A 19,165-nucleotide genomic window follows, 5' to 3' on the forward strand; every position below is an offset into this window, starting at 1 on the left:
GAGGGTTTGGGCCTCAGAGACCGAGCTTGGTCCAGACCAAAACCACACAACGCAGCACTCAGCTGACCTCCTGATCATGTTTGCATTCGGATCCAGGCCTGAACAGTTTGTCTGTGGATTACCTCTGCTAAACGCGCATTAGGAAGGTTGGGCTATTCCCAGGGGACCCATGGAGATTTGAAAGTTTTCATATTTTGTGGCTCCGTAGGGATTAAAAAAAATTTTTTTTAAGTGGCAGCTTAGTTTTTATCAAGGGTGAATCAACCAGAAACACTAAATCTGTGACAGGACACTAATTTCTTTTAGTGGGAACAGGTGACATTCACCTAAAACTCAGCTGCTTTATCCTTGTTCCTGTCCAGGAATGTCTCTACTCCTGTGTATGTGTGTGCAACTTAGTTCTAGCATTGCCAGTAGGTGAATGGAGTTGAACTGGCTAGAAAAGAGCCCTGCTCTGGTTGGCCTGTTTGTCCCAGCTGACAGCATCCATTTAAGAATAGCAAGCATGACAGCAATATGGTCGGGTTTTCTTTTTTGCAAAAGTCATTTTTAAATTGGGAGATATGGTACCTTTGTGAGGAACAGGGGAAGAATCTATTTTGAGGACTTTTGAAAGTCCTCGGGTTATTTCACAGCAAGTGAGGGGAGAATTACCCCAGCCTTCACTGTGAGATCTCCAACTTGTCTATGTTGTTTTTCAGTGAGGAAGATCAAACTGGTGAAAGGTCTTCAGCCTGTCAAAGTCTGTGAGAAAGGGACCGTCACCTTTGAGGTCGAGGTGTCGCACGAGGATGTGGAAGGAATCTGGCAGAAGGATGGTGTTCGGCTGAAGCCTTCCCCAAATATCCGTATTGATGTCGTGGGGAAGAAACATTCACTGACTCTCTCCTCTGTGAAACTTGAAGACGCAGGGCTCATCTCCTTCAAGGCAGATGGCATTCATTCGTCAGGGAGGCTTGATGTGACAGGTACACAGACCCCAAAGCCTCAGGCTCTGGCTGGTGTGGGACATGGGTCATTAGCCACAGTGGGATCCTTTTGGACATGTCTGTGATAACGGGTAACTACGAGATGTTTTTGAAGCTATGCACATCAGTGCGTTCTGCAACAGAACCACATTTCCCTTCGTGCATTGTACTTATTGTTGTTTGTAATCTATTATCTGCTATGAAACACTAAAAATTTTCTCGGTACTGAGCGAATTTAAAAAAAGGAAAGATACAGATGCTGTGTTACATGAAGAAGCTTCTCTAGCTATGCTTTCTTCAAGTGCCTTCTGAGGCCTCACCTTTCCATTGACAACTACCATAACAGTATAGATGTGGGGTGAATAGTGTTGCTGTTCCATCCATATGTGTACAGTGTAGACATCATGAAAACTGCACAGTGCAAATGGTAACCTTTTGGTTGTCTGCTCCTGTCCCAGAGAGTGAGCCCTCCCAAGAGGGCAACAGACTTTCTTTGCAATTGCACACTCATTGGGCCATCATCAATAATGTATCCCTCTGATATTAACAGGATTGTTGTAATGTACTTGCCAACAACACAACCAATGATAATGTGCTCAGAACAACAGGATTTTGTTTTTCACTGACAAGTTACATGAAGCATGTAAGATAGGCTATTATTCCTTGCGCCAAATGCTTCTAGCAAACCTGATTCCCCATTAACTGGACTTCCTTTTCTTTTTGCAGAATTGCCTGTGAGAATCAGCAAGCCTTTGTCAGACACGAGTGTAACTCAGAAGGACAAGGTCACATTTGAGTGTGAGCTGTCCAGGCCCAATGTGGATGTCAAGTGGTTCAAGGTACAGCACTTAGTTAGACAGTGACATTTTCACTTCTAACATCCCTGGAAGTCAATGAAGGCCTTTTATTTCGCTTCCAAGAGACCTGGGTCTGAGCCTTTGCTATTCAGCTCTTAACGTGGCTCTCTTGTCCTTATATTCATTTACTTGCCCAGATTATCTCTCTGTGGGTTGTTTATTTACCAGGTCATTTTGAGTGTATTTATCAGGTTAAAAGTTAAGCTCCTCTTGAATTTATAGTGAACTCTTGAACTGTTGTTGAGCAGAATGTAAGCATTGCTGTTGACAGAAGCACAGTCTTGTGATTCACTTCACATGTAGCAGTTCTCTCCAGGATTTTTAGCCGAGTTGGGAACTGTGGTTTAGGGTGAAGCCTTGGTTCCTTTTGTACCTGACAGTCTGGAGATGAGCTCAGGCATTACATGTACCTTCCTTGTGGCTCAGCTGATTCTTTGTTTAAGTGGAGATAATAGCATTTCTTCAAAGTGATGTCTTAAGGGGCTTATTGCCAACCCTGTACAGTGCCATGAGCCTGCAAACAGATATCTCAGATCAACCAGTAATTTATGCATGTTCTCCAACCATTCATGGTTCTTGAAGAATTTGTACCATGCCTAAATTTTGGCACATGCTAGAGTTCCACTAAGCACAATCCCACTAAGTCCCTTGAGACAGGTGACTTAAGCAAAGATCTGAGTGCTTGCTTTGCTCAGTGCAGACATGGAATAGCTGATGGTGACCTGGTTTGGCCTTTTCCCTTCTAGGATGGGAAGCAGCTTCAGCAAAGTAAAAACATGGGGATTATTTCCCAGGGAACTAAGAGAAGCCTTATTATTCACAAGTGTGAATATGAAGACCAAGGAACATATGTATGTGAAGCAGCTGACGACAAGACATCAGCTGTCCTAAAGGTTCACGGTATGTTTGACTGAATGAAGAAATGACCCCTAATGCAATATTTGACTTCACAGCGAGAAATGCTTCATTGGCAGTTTGTGCATTTCTTTGTTACTCATTCTGAGTAACTTTCTCTTCCTAGTGAGGAAATATTGACAGAACTGTCCTGTGCTTGTTTTATCCCTGGATGAGTATTTTTGGAAGAGATGCTAACTTAGTTTTACATTTGTCATAAGTGTTTTCTATTCCCTGGTTTATAATGTTTCTAGATCGGCAAGTTAACAAATACCAGACGGCCTGGCACAAAGCAGGGATGCAAGGGCTAGCATGCACACAGTTTGGTTTAGTCTCTGCCCCTGTCACACCTGAGTAGGAACTGGACAAGCTCTGGGTATGATCTCAAGATCTGCCCCGCTTTTTATGTTGTAGTTGTAAATACTAAGGTGGAGTAGGAAAGTGTCATGATTTCTTGCTGCATCTCTGCTTTATGCTCAAGACGCTTTTCCCCTCTGTGTACTGTACCGTGCAACCGTTTAGGCACCAGCTGGATTTTCTCAGCAGCCCCTGAAGCACCAGAGATAAGCCAGTGCTGAAGGCTGGTTACTGAATGGATAGGTCTGGTGTTCCCTGGCAGATGTTACTTTCCAAAAAGACATCTGAAAATACAGACCAGCTCTTTCCTATTCCTTCCTGGATGCTGTCCTCCTGTGGCCACTTGAGTACAGCGTTAGCACTGTCTTCTTGAATGTCCTGTCCCGTTCCATTGCTCTGCTAAACTCCCTTTTTCTCCCTGCCTTTGCGGTTGGGAAGGGTTGCTGTTTGAATGCTGTCTGGTTTACGTCCTGTTGCTAATCCAGGGTTTATCGGGGCCTTCCTTTCCGAAAGGAGAGGGCTGCACTAACAGGATGGGTCGATTCTGACACAAATAAGTGCAGGGCTGTGGAGTTCAAGGGGATTATGCCCAGCTGAAGGCGCTCTGAAGTGAAGCAAAGCACCTCATGCTGTCAAACCTGTGGCTGAGATCTCTGTGGCCCTGTGAGATCCAGGTACCCAAGAGAAGGTGTGAGAGGGCAGTGTGCAGAGAAGGACTGAAACCACTTTGCGCTGCCAAGGGCTCAGCCTCCACACAACAATGACCTTCCTCTGGGTTCGATGTGAGGCTGTGCAGGCAGCAGAAAGCCCCGTTCATGCTCCCTCCTAGCAAGCCACACACTGTTCTTGCCCTGTGAATGTTTGCTTTGAGCCTGGCTGTCAATCAGGTCACTGTTTCCCTGACAGATGAGCTGTAGGCCTCCCCTGACAGTGATTTGATTACAAAACTAACTATGATAACAAGAACTTTTTCCTTGTTTTCTGCACTTGTGAGGGCTAGAGAGTAGCATAGCTGGGAAAAATTCATTCACCAGAATATTTTGGATGGCTTCTCAAAGCCATTGCAGACAGACAAAACCTCCAAGTGATTGCGCTAAAACACCCCGAGCTGCTTCAAGCCCCACATCCAGTTATTTGCCACTCTCTGCCCTATGAAAAGTGCAGTTGCTGTTTTTAAGAAGATAACAGAAGAGCAACTTCAACCATCAGCCCAGCAACCGGTTCCCGACAGTGGCCCGTAGTAGATGCCTAGGAAAAAGCATAAGTTTATAGTAACACCAGCAGTTGGAGGCTTGCGTTTAGTTTTCCGTGGTGATTATCTTCCATGAACAGATTTAATTTCTTTTAAAACCCGTAGAAGTTCTGGCATCCACAGAATCCTGTTGCAGTGAGCTCCACTGTAGCTGGTAACTCTACCTGTAGATTCAAGGGTAAAATGTGTTTACTGTGTTGGAGAGAGAAACCATGCAGGAAGGGAAGTTGGTGTAGACTAAAACACAAGTTGTTACCCCATTTTTCCAAACAAGTATGCCGAAGTTAAACATACTGCACTCAGTTGGGGACACACCCCAATAAACATTTGTCCCTATTTCACAGCCCGAGATATCAAGATTATTAAACCACTGGAAGACGTGGAAGTGAATGAGTATGAGAGTGCCTCTTTCGTCTGTGAGATTTCACATGATGAGGTCCAAACCCAGTGGTACAAAGATGACAACAAGCTGAAGGCTGCTGACAATATTAAAATGCGTCAAGATGGTAGGGTGTAAAAGGGGGGTGTCATTTTTGAGTGGAGGGGAGTGGGGTGGGTGCTGGAAAACACTGAGAAAAGAATGTTTGGTATTGGATGCTAAGCACAAAGGTCCGACCTCCAAAATCGGGTTAAAAAGGTCCAGCAGAGAGCTGTCCTGTGTTTTAGGGCTGCAGCTAAGCTGGGACTCTGACATGGTGGGAGCTTTAATGAAGGGAAATCTGACATTATCGCACCCTCCCTGGCTTCGAACAGTGGGCAGGGAATCAGTGCAATTAGCTCCTAAGCGGGAGGTGAACAGTTACCTAGGGTTGGGCTTTGGAGACAGTTAGGTCTACTCCTCTTCCATTCAATGGCCTGTAAATCCCTGCAGAAGGTGGAGGGGTTTTCCTGAGAGAATAAAAAGAAATAAGTAATTAGTGTATGCAGAAGAAAAGGAAAAGGCTCCTGGTCAGTCAGTTTGATCTCTCTAAGGCACAGGAACTTGTGTCTGCTGACGGTGGGAGGGATCCCTCTGTTTCAAGTACTTTGCAGATGATGGGAGCCACATTCAGACCATCCTTGTCAGGGCTGAGGGTCGGTTACTCTTTGATGTGGGCTTAGAGGAGCGGTCAGCGTTGCTGCCGTGAAAATGGGTGGCGATGCACTGAAACCAGATGGGCGGTGGTCAACCTCGCAGCATGCTGCAGAGGATGAAGTTGTTGTCTCAGAGGAGGATACATGTGGTTGTGTGTCTGTTCTCAGGAAAGACCTATTCGCTGACTTACACGCGTGTCCAAGTCGAGGACGCCGCAGAGATCAAATTTGTAGCAGAAAAGGCAGAGTCTCGTGCCCAGCTTACAGTAAAAGGTAATTGTACTTTTGATGACAATAGTGGTGAAAGTGTCTCTTGTTACAAGCTAAGCAATTTCCCTTACTTTTAATGGAAAGAAAATTGAACACTATCTACAGCTTTCAGGGAAAACCTGAAAATTTCTGGTATTTCATACCTTTCTGCATATGAAATATCAGCCTCAGTGTTGGGGATTTCCTTTGACTAAATAACACAGAATTTATTTTATCAGGAAGGAGATGGTGTTTTTCTACCTTTAGACATCAAGAGTCAGGTTTAAACTCTGAGGGAAAACACTGTAGTTTGAATTTCTCTTGCATTCTCTCTTTTTTATGTTTAAATAGAATATAGCATTTTTTACGTTTGACTTCGCATGATAAAAAGAGAGAGAATGAACACTTTTAAATTAATAGACTGAAGAAGAACTCAGGAAATCTGCGATCAGTCCCTGGCTTTGCTGCAGCACTGCTGTGTAATGTTGAATAAACTGCTTAGTATCTCTGCAGTTCAGCCCTCCAAATGGTAAAACAGAGATAACAAGCCTTCCTTTCCTGAGCTCTTTGCTTCGTGTGAGTTGGTTTGGTGCTTGATATAGTGGGGATTCCTGCCATCATCCAAATAAGTGATCAGAAAAGGAATATTGCTAGTGAGTTTTCAGTTGTCAGCCTTCAGTACAACTGCACTGATGACTGCGTATTTTTTAATTCCTTTTAGAGCTGCCTGTAAAAATTGTGAAGCCTTTGCGAGATAAGATTGCTCTTGAAAAGCACCGTGGATTCCTAGAGTGCCAAGTGTCTCGTGCAAGTGCCGAAGTTAGATGGTATAAGAAGGATGTTGAAATTCACCCTGGTGACAAATACGAAATTGTCAGTGATGGTGTCTATCGGAAACTCATCATCAATGATGCAGATTTTGAAGATGAGGACACGTACACTTGTGATGCCTTCGATGACAAAAGCAGTGCTCATTTCTTTGTTGAAGGTAGTAAACCATTTTTACCTCCAGGAAACATTGGAAGAAAAATTGGCTGGTCCAGAAAGCCTTTGTCACTTACCCTAAAACACGCTACCACTTAAAGTATTTTAATGAAGTGGTGATTTTTTTCCAAAGTCCATTGGTATTGCCTCCTTTTAGAATTACGAGAGCAGAAACATCCTGAAAAATGAATATATAGTACCTAAGAAAAGTGATGAAATTCCTGTTCCAGAGAACTTTACCAGATGTGCTGGAGAAAGTTTGTTGTTGAGAGAAATGTTGCTGTAGCTAACCAAAGACTTTCTTGTTATCAACATGTGCATTTCAGTGAACTTTCTATTCCATTTTCTAATGCCTCATGTTTGATATCAGGCTAGGAAGGTGGTGTTCTGGTTTACAAATAGGATGGGGAATCAGGAGGTCTGGATTCCCTTGATGCTGTATCATAGTCTTACAGTCTGATCTGTGACCAGCCATATATGTTTCTTTCTCTAAAAAGGGATGTTTTAAGGCTTACTGCTGTGACAAGTGCAGTATTCAAGTGCAGTAAAGATGATATGAGTGTACAGGATGATCATGAAAGAGTCATTCATGACTCCTAAATCCCCTTTTTCTCTTGTTCCCTCCTTCGTCCAGAGCAATCCATTAGTATTGTGAAGGAGTTGTGTGATGAGGATGTGACTGAGCCTGAAGAAGCCAGATTTGAATGTGAGATATCCATTCCATCTGTGAAACCCCCAAAGTGGTCTCTACGTGGAGAGGTCTTGCAGGCTAGCAGAAACATTATCATGCAGCAAGAAGGCACCATCCACCGGCTGGTACTGCTGAAAACCTGTACTGATATGACAGGCACCGTTCAGTTCTCAATTGGCAAATCAAAATCCACAGCAAACCTGCTCGTCAGAGGTAATATGTCCTAATCTGAATTAGATCATGAGAGATCCCTCCTTCTCCCAGTCCCTGGAAAGTAATTTTTCAGGATTATTGTTTAATGTGCACACTCCACTGCTTGAGGTCTTGGAAATGTGTGTATACCTGGACGATCTGCTTAGTCCCCAGTTGCTTGTTGGACACAATGTCAGATGCACTAAATGAGACGACAGTGTCTCAGGAAGGTGTTAGATTAGGGGATGAGTTTGATATGCCTGCTTTTCAAATCTCTTGAGCTAAGACTAGTTGAGTCACAATAGGATACCATAAAATTAAAGACAAAAGAAGTGACTCAGGTATCAGGGAACTGACTTTTGAGACTTTGGGTTGGTTATTTTATAATATTCTAAATTGTAGCATTAAAAATGTAAAGTTTGTAAATTTATTAATACCTCTAAAATCCAATCTCCATAAAAATTAAGAAAGAAATACCTTAAAGAGTTTGCTCCTTAAAGGGAGCCATGGTAATTCAGTTGAGTGCTATCTTTTTGTTCCTTGCTCTATTATTTCTAATTTTTACTTACTAAAAGTGGTTTCCACCTTTCTTTTTTTTTTTTTCTTTTTTTTTAATTAACTATACCAAAGAAGTCAGAGTAGATGAAATTTGCCAGGAGAGTTTCTTTTGTTCCATTTCTGAACTGGAAATGTTTGACAGCACATTTCCTGAATCCATTTTGTCATTGATTTGATCTGAGACAAAGCTTAAAGTCTTTCCATGTTCTGCTGTCACCATGGGAAATATCTGCAGTCACATCCTGAAGTTCGTGCCCCTATAGCTTGGAACTGGCCTCTCAGCACATCAGCCCTGTAACCGGAACTTGTAGCATCATCTGAACAGTCGCAAAAGAATGGCCTTTGTATTAATTGACATGAAATAGAGATTTGAAACTTTTCTTCAGCTTGCCCTCATCCTTTCTTCTTTTCCAACCCTGCTTTGCAGATTGGAATATAGAGATCACCAGGAAGATGGAAAATAAGATAGTTCTGGAACGCCATTCAGTCATCCTCTCGTGTGACTTCAAGCCTTCTCCAAAGGTTGTGAAATGGTTCAGGGGCCACACGGCCATTGAGCCCTCTGAGAAGTACAAAATCAAGCGGGAGAAGCATTCAGCAGAGCTCAAGATCCTGAAGGTGAAGCCTGAAGATGCTGGTGTGTACGTGTGCAGGGCAGGAAACGCGGAGACCGAAGCCACGCTGACAGTTGAAGGTATGAGCAGTTTGCAGCAAGCAGGCTGGCCTGTTGCATGTCCTTTCTGATTTAGTATTTCACGCTGTGTTTCTCTTCTTGAATTGTGGAATGCTGGTATGGCAGTATTGTTTAGCCAGTTCTTGACCTCTGAAAAAACTGTAAGGAAAATGATCATAGTGTCACTTTCTGCAAGACTCGTAGGCAAGTCACAGCATCATTTCCAGAAGTCCATTGAGCATCTTTTGCTAATAGTTTGGCCTAGAAGAGATCATTCAAACGACCAGATGATTTAATATTCCCAGAGCCTCCTCTGAGTTGGCTAGTGCTATGAAAAACAGCATTTCATAAATAGGGTAATTGCAAAGACAAAGCTATGGCCAGTGACTGGAAAAGAAAATAATTCAGTTCTTGTTCCTCCCTAAACCTGAGCAAATTGCTTCATCTCTTTATGCTATCTGCTTGTGACTAAAAACATAGTCTTCTCCTCATCCTCTGTGACTATTTCCCAGGTGGTGGAGTCAGAGACAATTTAGTTATAATGTGTATATGTGCGAGCAGTGACTAGCACGCAGGGACTTGGAGCTCTGTGGGATATTTCGAGGTCACTGTAATGTTGTTAGCATTTTAGAAAGAGTTATTTATTTTTAAATTAAAAAAAAAAGTTTTATATGGAAAAGAGAGTAGAGGGGTCTGGGCAGCATGGTCTTTTGTAATGGATGCTTTTTTGCTGGACTGTGAAATGTAATGAGCTATGATGCACAGGAGATCAGACTAGGCCATCTAATAAACTCTAAAGACTATGAAATTTAGTTGTGGAAAGCGTACTGATTCATGATAGCAGTGATAATGGTGCATTTTGGTTTCCTACAGCCCGCAATGTCGAAATAATCAAACACCTGCAGGATGTGGAAGTTGAAGAAGAGAGTTCTGCTGTCTTCTCATGCGAACTGTCCCACGATGATGAGGATGTGGAATGGTTCCTGAATGGCACTCTCCTTTATACCAACAATTTCAATGACATCAAGAGCGTTGGCAATTGCTACACGCTGACGATGAAGCAAGTCAAGCCTGAGGATGCTGGCACAGTGACGATGAAGTCAGACAAGGTGTCCGAGAGTGTGTGTCTGAAGGTGATAGGTGAGTCATGACCACGCTCCTTCTGAATGTAAATTAGAGATGGAAGGGAGGGTGTGGTACTATTTACCATACCCATGCTGCAGTCCTGCCCCTAAGCTTCACCTCTCTGGGGCTAAGTAATAAGGGTTCAGTTGCCATCTTCCAGTGCAAGTTTCTACTTGGCTGATGATTTTTCTAAGGAAAATTGTTTTGCTAGCCTGCCAAAATTTTCCATAAATTATCATCATCCTTGTTGTATGGACAGTTTCAAGGGCAATTGCCTTTGCTTGTAGCTCTCTTCAGTAGTATATTGTCTATGTAGTGTTGTTACTAAAGATTTTGACTTCAAGAAGCTGAACTTCAGTGTACCTCTAAGGGTAGGGCATACTTCTCAATGCGTCTCTTCTGAGTTAGACTGATTAGACAATAAGAACGCACTTCGCTACAGTCCTTAATTTGTCTTAGAGCTTCGTCACGCAGCTGAGTTACTTTGCTTTAACACATTCTCATGCATTAGCTGAGCCACAATAAGTCATGTGAATCATTTTAGGGATGTTAAATATTTTAGGTAAATCTCTCTTATCAAAATTTCAGTGAATGCATTTTCTTTTGCCACACACCTCTACATGCATGCTCAAGTAATGCAACTCAGGTAACTCATAGGGATTTGTTATACTAAATTAACTTCATTGTGTGTCTGCACAGTTCTGAAATGGCAACATCACTAGGAAATGCTCAGAGCAATTGTGTCAGAAAGTCAGAGAAACTGACACCCTCCACAGCCCCTCAGGAAATCAGAGATGATTGTCCTTTCGTTTTGCCTCCTGAGCATGAGAAATTTTCTTTTCCCAGAGGGTCAGAGGAATTGAACTCTTTCACCCTATGCACTCCGAGAGTCTGAAGGATTTGCTCTTCCTGCTTTCTCTTATATGTGGTCAAAATTTTTGCCTCTATACGCAAAGAACAAATGTCTTCTGGATCAAATATATTTTACATCATATAAAGGGAAGCAGCAAAGCACAGAGATGAGAGGCAAAATGTTTAAGAGAGAGTGTATAGCAAGCATATCCTTTTATTGCTGCGGCCCACTATGGTGAATTCTGCTTCATGAAATGGCAGTGCCAGCTGTCCAGCTTTGGAAGAGCTACATCCCGATTACTTCTCTTCACACATTTCTTACAACTACCTGAGCCCTTTTCAGTTTTAGACTGCTACAAGGAGAGAGGGCATCCCTAATGAACCTTCTCTGCTTCTGTGGCGTAATGCGTGGAAGTGCTTCCTTAAACCTAGTCTGTCTTGTTGAGTGTGCCTCAGAAGTATAAAGCTGTCCCTCTGGCCTTCACTAAGACCCTACATGCATGCCCTAGCCCCTGTTCTCTGTGACTACATCTCCCATGGGATGCCAAGACCATGTAGCTGGGAGATGCTCCCACAGAGAGAAAAGAGGAGTCCTCAACGTTTCATAGCTGCACAATCATAATTACAGCATTGTACCACAATTACAGTGCTGAATATCACTCCCCCTCCATGGGCATGCAGGAGGCCTCTCCTGATCCCTGTATCCTCCTGTTAATGAATTCTGCTTTCCCCCAAACTCGTTCAAATCATGAGGTATGAGAGGTCCTGCACTGGTTTTGTCTGCTTAGGTAAGAGTTTCCTCAAGCCCTATTTAAATGCCTGGTAGCAGCTGAAAACATCTCAGCTTAAATATCCTGATGGTTCTCTATTTTGTTCCTGTTAACCTTCAGAGAAGCCTGCTGTCTTCATGAAGTCATTGGACGATGTTTTTGGTGAGGAGCGAGGTGTGATTAAACTGGAATGTGAAGTCTCCAAAGAGAAGGTGAAACCCGTTTGGAAAAAGGATGGTGTGGAGCTCACTTCTGGCAGCAAATATGAGCAGACACAGTCTGGGAAGACCCTGTGCCTCCTTATCCGTGACCTCGAAAAGATGGATGCAGGTTTATACACGTGTGATATTGGCACTGATGTTGCTAAGTCAAAGGTTGGCGTTCAGGGTAAGTATTGTAGACAACCGTGGCCAGTCAAGGGGTGCTGGGAATATGTATGGGCTTGGTCGCTTTGTCTTGCACCTATTCCTCCATGAGCCTCAAGGGCCTCCACTGTAAACCAGTGTTGCCAGAATTTATTACACGACACAGTGACGTCTGAACAACCCTCATGACTCTTCTTTTGTAAGTGTGCCTGGTGTTTTAGTGAAAATCACTGGACATGTCAAGAACATACCAACTCTGTTTCCTTCCTGAACACCCCTAAAATGGAGAAATCCTCCCCAGAAGAGCTGCTTTGTGTTTCACATGGTTCAGCTATTAATTCAGTCGGTTGTGGGAACATAAAAGTTAGGACATTGTCTGTTAAAGAACTCAGTAATTCAGCCTGTCCCTTAATCCTTGTGGCTGCCTGTTGGAAGGAGGAGTGTTCAAGGCTTTCCAACTCCTGTTTCACAATGAGACACATTTTAAATTTCAGTCCGTTTTGAATACCAGGAGGGGTTGCATGGTGAGAAAATAGCAAACAAACATCTCATTTCTCAGATCAGCGTGGGCAAAAGCCTTTGTTTCACACAGCATCCCAAAGGCTTCCTGTGTCTGATAGCTTTTCCCCTCTGTAGCCTGTTGAATCTTGACTCTGCTCCACGGGGCGGGCTGTTCTCTGCACAGTGATTCCAGAGTGAAGCCAGGAGATTCACATGGTCCTTTTCCTCTAGCGTTGCAGTGACTCTGAGGGGAAAGTGTCGGAAAAATTCTTCCCCATGTCAAATGCATCAGTAAGGAACGCAGTGCTGTCCTGCAAATCCTGTAGATAAACGAGCCACATGAGCTAAAAATGATAGCACTACTACTTATGTCAGTCTTTAAAGCCTTTTCTCATTATATCGTTGTATGTACCTACTTTTTGCCTTCCAGAATTAAACATTGGCATAACCAAACGACTGAAGAATACGGAAATCCAGGAGGGAGAAGACTGCACTTTTGAGTGTATTTTGTCCCATGAAAGCATTGATGACTTCTGTTGGACACTGAATGGGAACAAAGTAGAAAGCAGTGGGCAATTTGAAGTATTTAACATGGGTCGGAAATATACACTCAAAATCAAAAGTGTGACTGTTGCTGATGCTGGAGAAGTCATTTTCACTGCCCGTGGTCTAACCTCCAAGGCTTCTCTGGCTGTGAAAGGTAATGAGATCAAACCAATTACGGGGTTTGAGCGTTTTCTTTTCATAGCGTATCTCAGTAAACCATGAGGGCAAACTCCTGATGTGATGGAAGTGAATAGCAACCTTCCCTGTGAGCCCAGAGGCACTGAGAATTTCCCTGAAAAACAAGTGAAAGGCTGAAACTTTTTATAGATATTTGAAGAGTTGCAGGATGCAGTGGTTAGTGTTGCAAGTGCACTTCTCTCTACCTCTAGCTCCATTAATAATAGACCAAGAATGATCTGTGCAAATATCCTTTAAGTCTAAGCTGAAGGGATGGTCTTCATTGTATCTAACTATACCCACAGCTGCTACCTAGAATGTGTGCATCTGAAATAGTCCCCGAAAGTTCCCTGGATAGTCAGCAGAGGAAAGAAATGGTAGCTTTCAGACATGGTTCCTCTGCCGCAGTTGGACATATTTAGGACAGAATGAACTGTTCCCTGAACACCACTGCCTGTACTGAGTAGATCACTGCTGACTATAAAGGGACCCCACAATGAGTGCCTCCACAACATGTCTCCATACTGTAGATGTCTGTCTTTGGTGAGGTAAATTGCACCATAAATGCACACTTCAGTAAAGACAAAATGCCAGCCTCTGACATGAATGCCATCCAGACAAATCTTCAGTTCCTATAAACGATCATTACTGTTCACTGGGAGCCCATAACTGCAATTAATATGCAGTAAACAAGAACACTTCTTTTTCCCTCTGTTTCCATCATAATGTGAGTCATTCATTGGGCAATGTGAAAATTTATTGTATATTTTAATTGAAAAAACAACGAAAATCCCTTTATTGATCATGAGCATAGATTTTTATTCAGGACTCTCCTCTCCTTCAGAAAAACCTACAGAGATTACAAAACAACTGGAGGATAAAGCATCAGCAGCAGGGCAGGACATCTGCCTGAGCTGCGAATTGTCAAAACCTGGTGCAAGCATTCGGTGGTACAAGGATGGCAAAGCAATCCGAAAAAGCCAGAAATATGACTTGCAGCAAGAGGGAACACAAGCCATTCTGATCATCCATGACTCCACAGTCAAGGACAGCGGGGAGTACACCTGTGAGACAGAGGTCTCAAAAACGAAAGCCAAGATCACAGTGCAAGGTCAGCAGAAGGACACACAGGGGCTGGAAAGTAAAAAAGTTGGGGTAAAAGTCTGCAGTCTGTGGGAGGTGTTTTTCTCTCCCGTTTCCCTAAACAGGATCAAATTTGATTTTCAAAGATTTCTATGGATTAAAAATTCTGCAAAAAGCCTTCTATGTACCGAAGAATCTTTTGCATTACTTAATGAGCTAATGAAAAATGTCAACTTGAATTGAATATGGGTGACAAACATTATATGCAGCCTGCCAGACGAGTTCTCACGATCACCTGTACAATGTCATTAAACTTTCCAGATACCTGAAGATATTTTTCCTGTGGCGGGAAGTGGGCTTGGTGATCTTCTGAGATCCTTTCCATCTCTGTTTTCTGTGTTTCTATTAGTGGGGGCAGAGGAGATTCAAGATTGCTCTGTTTATGCTGAGGACTTGCTGGATAACAAATTCTCTCTTTTTTTATTCTCTTCCTGCAGAAAAACCCAATTACTTTGTCAAGGAACTTTCAGATGTGCAAGTCAATGAAAATGGAGTTGCAGTTTTTGTGTGCCAGAGTGAGAAAGCTGCGTCCTCTGTGGTCTGGAGGAAAGGCATAGCAGAACTCAGGGCAAGCAAGAAATACGAAATCACACAGAAAGGCAAACTCCTGCAGCTGACCATACATAACTTAGAGAAAAATGACAATGACACTTACACCTGCGACATTGGGGATGCCCAGTCCAGAGCGAGGCTAGTTGTGCAAGGTATTTATGAGAGGAATATGACTATACATCCTGTTTCTCCAGCAGGAAATGTTACTTTGGTGGAACTTGTACATTTATGCCAGATCTCTGAAACTCCAGCAGTCTGGTCTCATCAGCAGCTCTGTGCATGACTTGTGTTGACAGGCATGCAGAGGGCAAAGCACCCTGGGAGGGAAGGAGCTATGCAACCCAGCACAGTGCTTCTGGGTGGCTGCATGTCCAGATGTCTAAGTGCTGCCACCTATGCATAGGCAGATCTATTTCTCAGCATGTGGCCACTGATCCCTGGCTATATCTGACTCATGATGTATATACTGCACAGGACGTGTGGGCAAAAACATAGCAACGCTGGGAACTGCACATGCAGAGCAGTCTGTTGATTTGAAGCATTTGCACCGGGAATACTTTAGGTCTGATTTAAAAAAAAAAAAGATGCTGATGTGAGGAGATGCTGGTGTTTCTTTGCGGGTATATGATTCCTAAGATTCATGGTGCCTGCTGCTGGAGAAGGGAAAAACTATTCTGTCTCTAGGCTTTTTGCCATGTCTCTTGATGCCTCTTTCCAGTAGTGGCCTCTAAGAGAGGATGGGTAGATGAGTGGTCTGGCGCCTGTTGTATATTATTAGCGTCTCTCTGTGCCTTAGAGGGGAATTGTAGCCTCCAGCTGAAAAGCACAACCCAGGCAGGTTTTGTTTGCTGTTACAGGCAGCAAATGAACTGAGGAAGGAGTGAGGTGGCCAGTGCAGATGGCAGGGCAGTATGTAAGGGGAATGAATGAAGTCTGATTGTTACTGCTTCTCACAGACCACTTGTTGCAGCCCCATTTGGGAGGGACTCTTGAGATGAAATAGATGAAGCAGTGAAGATAATAGAAAGAACAGTTTTGAGAGTAGCCACACAGAGCTGCAGTGGCAGTGTCCTATGAAGTTATTAAACACTTGGGGGTTAAGCCTGAGTCCTCCACCTCTGATCATCTGCCACTGCAGCTTTGAGAAGCAGGGAGGTGTGCTTAATCCCCCTTGTTGCCTCAGGATTTGAGCAATCTAAATTTGGTTCAAGGTTTCTAACACTTACTTTTCTGGGTGAAAAAAATACTCATCTCTGTCACAGAGCTCAAAATTATTTGGCTCTAAGATGTAACGTGTAAAATAAACATAGGTCGTAAAGAATATGGCAACATCGTACTTATGATTCAGTAAAAGCGCACGCACACACACACACACACATTATATATATGTATATATATATATATACACACGTACACACAGTTTTTGAAGGCTGTTTTGTATTTCCTTTTACTAAAGCTGCACTCAGACACACGCTGCATTTCCTGCTGCGTTTGTGATTGAGCCGAGCTCAAAGAAGTTGGGAGTTGAGTGGTCATTTCCCATAGAAAGAAAGTTATTCTATTTGCTCCAGAAAAATACAATAAGCAGAGGTAGTCCTCATAGACTCATCTGCTCACTGATGTCCAGGGCACAGTGGCACCTCAGAGCCTCACCTTGTCCCTGTTCCAGGTAGTTCCATTAGGAGAAAGGTTGTAGTATTGGATTTACAATGTACTGAGTACTTGTTCTGCTCTGTGTGTTTTAGTATTTTGAAGTTGTTTTCATCCTATTTTGGTTGCGTGTCCTGTAAATATGTATATTATCTTCCTGTGAATAACTGTTTTGTTCAGTAACAAGAGAGTTCTATTTCAGACTTCTTTATCATGATTTTGTTGTTGTTCTTGTTGTGAAATACTCACACAAGAAGTCTTGGAATTTTCTATACCAATTTCCATGCTAAAAGCTGGAGATTCCAGTAACAGATGTATCTCTGTTGCTTTCAGGCCAGAAACTGCTAATAACCGAAGACCTGGAAGATGTCAGTGTGTTAGAAGGAGAATCTGCCATGTTCAAATGCAGAATCTCTCCTGTAGACTACAGTAAAGTGCAGTGGTTTTTGGATAAAACCCCACTCGATACCAATGACCTTAATGAGATCCAGTCTCAGCCTGGTGGATATCATTTGCTAACCTTGAAACAACTCTCCCTGAAGGACTCAGGGGTCATTACATTTGAAGCTGGTGATACGAAAACATCTGCCAATTTGGTTGTTAAAGGTAATTCAAGCATCAAAACTGCAGGAGGGTTTAGAATGAGTAGAAAAAACTGCTTGATAATGTGGATAGGTGAAAAAAGAGCAAAAATGCTACAAATTAGGCCTCATCGTATGTTTATCTGTGTATGTTCAAGGATTGTGTTACATGTATAATAAAGCTAGAGTTAGGGAATTAACATTTTGTAATCCTGGAGAACTGTCAGTGTGTTTGTTGGACCTTGGATGGGAATATTATAGGATATGGATGGTTCACTGCGTACCTCCGCCAGTTTTCCTTGAGCAGAGATAGGAGGGCACTGTGATGATCAGTGAGAGGGCTTGCACATTCATAAGCCTGTACTGGAAGGCAGCAGAAGACAGCAAGAAACTGTTCTTTCTTTTCATGACCTCGATAGAGGTTTCTTCCTCCTTCCTCTTCCACAATGTGCCTGCTCTACGCTAACTCATCGTAAAGCCTGGAATGCCAGGCTGTGATAGAGCCTGAATAGGGATCTCCACCAGAACCCTTTCACTGGCAGCTTTCCTCTCTCTGTCTGTTCTGTGCTGGTTTTTAAGCTCGTACTTCATGTCTGATAAAAACATGCTGTTGGTTCTTATAATGAGAAATTAGTACCACTGGTCATGACAGAAGATGCTTTGTCATTTCTTTGTGTCCTCTGTGTTATGCATGAGATGACTTCAGTAAGTTTTTGCAGCTTTTTGTGTCTGTGGTCCAGTTCCGATCACCAATCCGCAAAGCAATTCAGTGTCTCCCATCCCTGACCAACTTCTGAAAGTTGTATCACCAAGAGCTTCTTCAGAAGTTGGTACGCTGATGGAACTGACCTTTGTTGTTCTGAGTCTTCTCTGCCTTGCGCTATGGATCTGGCGGTCATCCCAGAATGATATGTGGAAGCTGAAGGAGGAAATTTCCTCTTACATCTGGGCCCTTGCAGAGTCTCTGCCTTATGTTACACCATGTCTGTTTTCCTTTCACTGCTGAGAGCACAGGGAAGCAAAATTCAGATAACTGAGTAACTGGCTTAAGAGCCTTCACGGCTGAAATGTCATGCTGTTCTTTGGAGTGGTGAAAGTACATACTGTTTGTGTCATTGGCAGCAACAGCAGTGTTTAATGCTAATGCATTAAATTAAAATTAAAAAAAAATTAAAATGCAAATACAATAACAACAGTAATGCAATGTCTTGAGTAGTCCAAATAGTATTTAAAAGAAAAAAAGTATATGGTCTTGAGCATTTTTTTTTGTTCCTGTAGAGTACTGGCAACCCGGTGTGGATTGTAAAAATCTATTTAGTTTGCTTGCTAGTGCTTTTTTGTTCCTATAGTTTTCTATCTGAACAAAAAAGGGTTGAAACAAAAGGGAAAAAAGTGATTTCCAAGCTCATGCATTTCCTTAAACATTTGCAATATTCCCTTTCAGAGCTACCCGTTCTTTTCAAGCAAGAGCTGCAAAATGAAGAAGCTAAAGAAGGAAAACAAGTCAAGCTGACCTGTGAGCTCAGCAAACCTGATATGCCAGTGAAATGGATGAAAGGAGACACTGTTCTCTATGCCAGCGAGAAGTATGAGCTTAAGCAGCATGGTACTGTGGCAGAACTCATTATTCGAGATGTTAAGTCAGTAGACGCTGGGGCCTATACCTGCAGCGCTGGGGAACTGAAGACCACTGCCCTGGTGAAAGTAAATGGTAGGCAGACTCGATATATTGCAAGACTTCCCTAATACATTGTGTAATAGAGTTGCAATAAGAAAAGAGCACTTCTTTATTGCAGCAGTGCCATCTGTGAATTCATGGTTAAAATTTAACAATAATATATATGCTTGTAACTACATTTATGTATTTCTTGAATGTGATTTCACATTATGGGTCTGGGATTTTAGGTCTGTAATTTCCCACTGAGTTGGAAACAAATAAGTGTAAAGGGTTCGTGTTCTATAGCCTGCATGCCAGAGTTCCCAAGCTATTAGGTGTTTCAAATGGCTGTGGTTGAGACTGGAATTAAAATTGGAGACCAGGAGCCTGGGAGCTCAGAGTGAGGAAGACTATGGAAACATAAGATGGAAGAGTGGGCAGGAATCCACGACAGTCAAGTCCAGTCCCTGGCACATTACAGGTGACCAAATGGTGGT

The 19,165-nt window shown here is 42.8% G+C and overlaps 1 protein-coding gene across 1 annotated transcript in view; it reads left to right on the plus strand.

Moving 5' to 3' along the window:
- The window catches only part of OBSCN (obscurin, cytoskeletal calmodulin and titin-interacting RhoGEF), a 138,293-nt gene that overhangs the window by 47,145 nt on the left and 71,983 nt on the right, over positions 1-19,165 (plus strand). The window contains 15 exon segments of the mRNA XM_064505657.1: positions 702-968; positions 1,695-1,807; positions 2,572-2,725; positions 4,673-4,834; positions 5,571-5,675; positions 6,373-6,639; positions 7,270-7,539; positions 8,504-8,770; positions 9,623-9,889; positions 11,617-11,883; positions 12,793-13,062; positions 13,930-14,196; positions 14,666-14,932; positions 16,764-17,036; positions 18,456-18,722. Of these exon segments, the coding sequence (XP_064361727.1) occupies positions 702-968; positions 1,695-1,807; positions 2,572-2,725; positions 4,673-4,834; positions 5,571-5,675; positions 6,373-6,639; positions 7,270-7,539; positions 8,504-8,770; positions 9,623-9,889; positions 11,617-11,883; positions 12,793-13,062; positions 13,930-14,196; positions 14,666-14,932; positions 16,764-17,036; positions 18,456-18,722 (3,483 nt within the window).

The sequence above is a fragment of the Dromaius novaehollandiae genome, chromosome 2, assembly GCF_036370855.1.
Source record: "Dromaius novaehollandiae isolate bDroNov1 chromosome 2, bDroNov1.hap1, whole genome shotgun sequence".
Lineage (NCBI taxonomy): Eukaryota > Metazoa > Chordata > Aves > Casuariiformes > Dromaiidae > Dromaius > Dromaius novaehollandiae.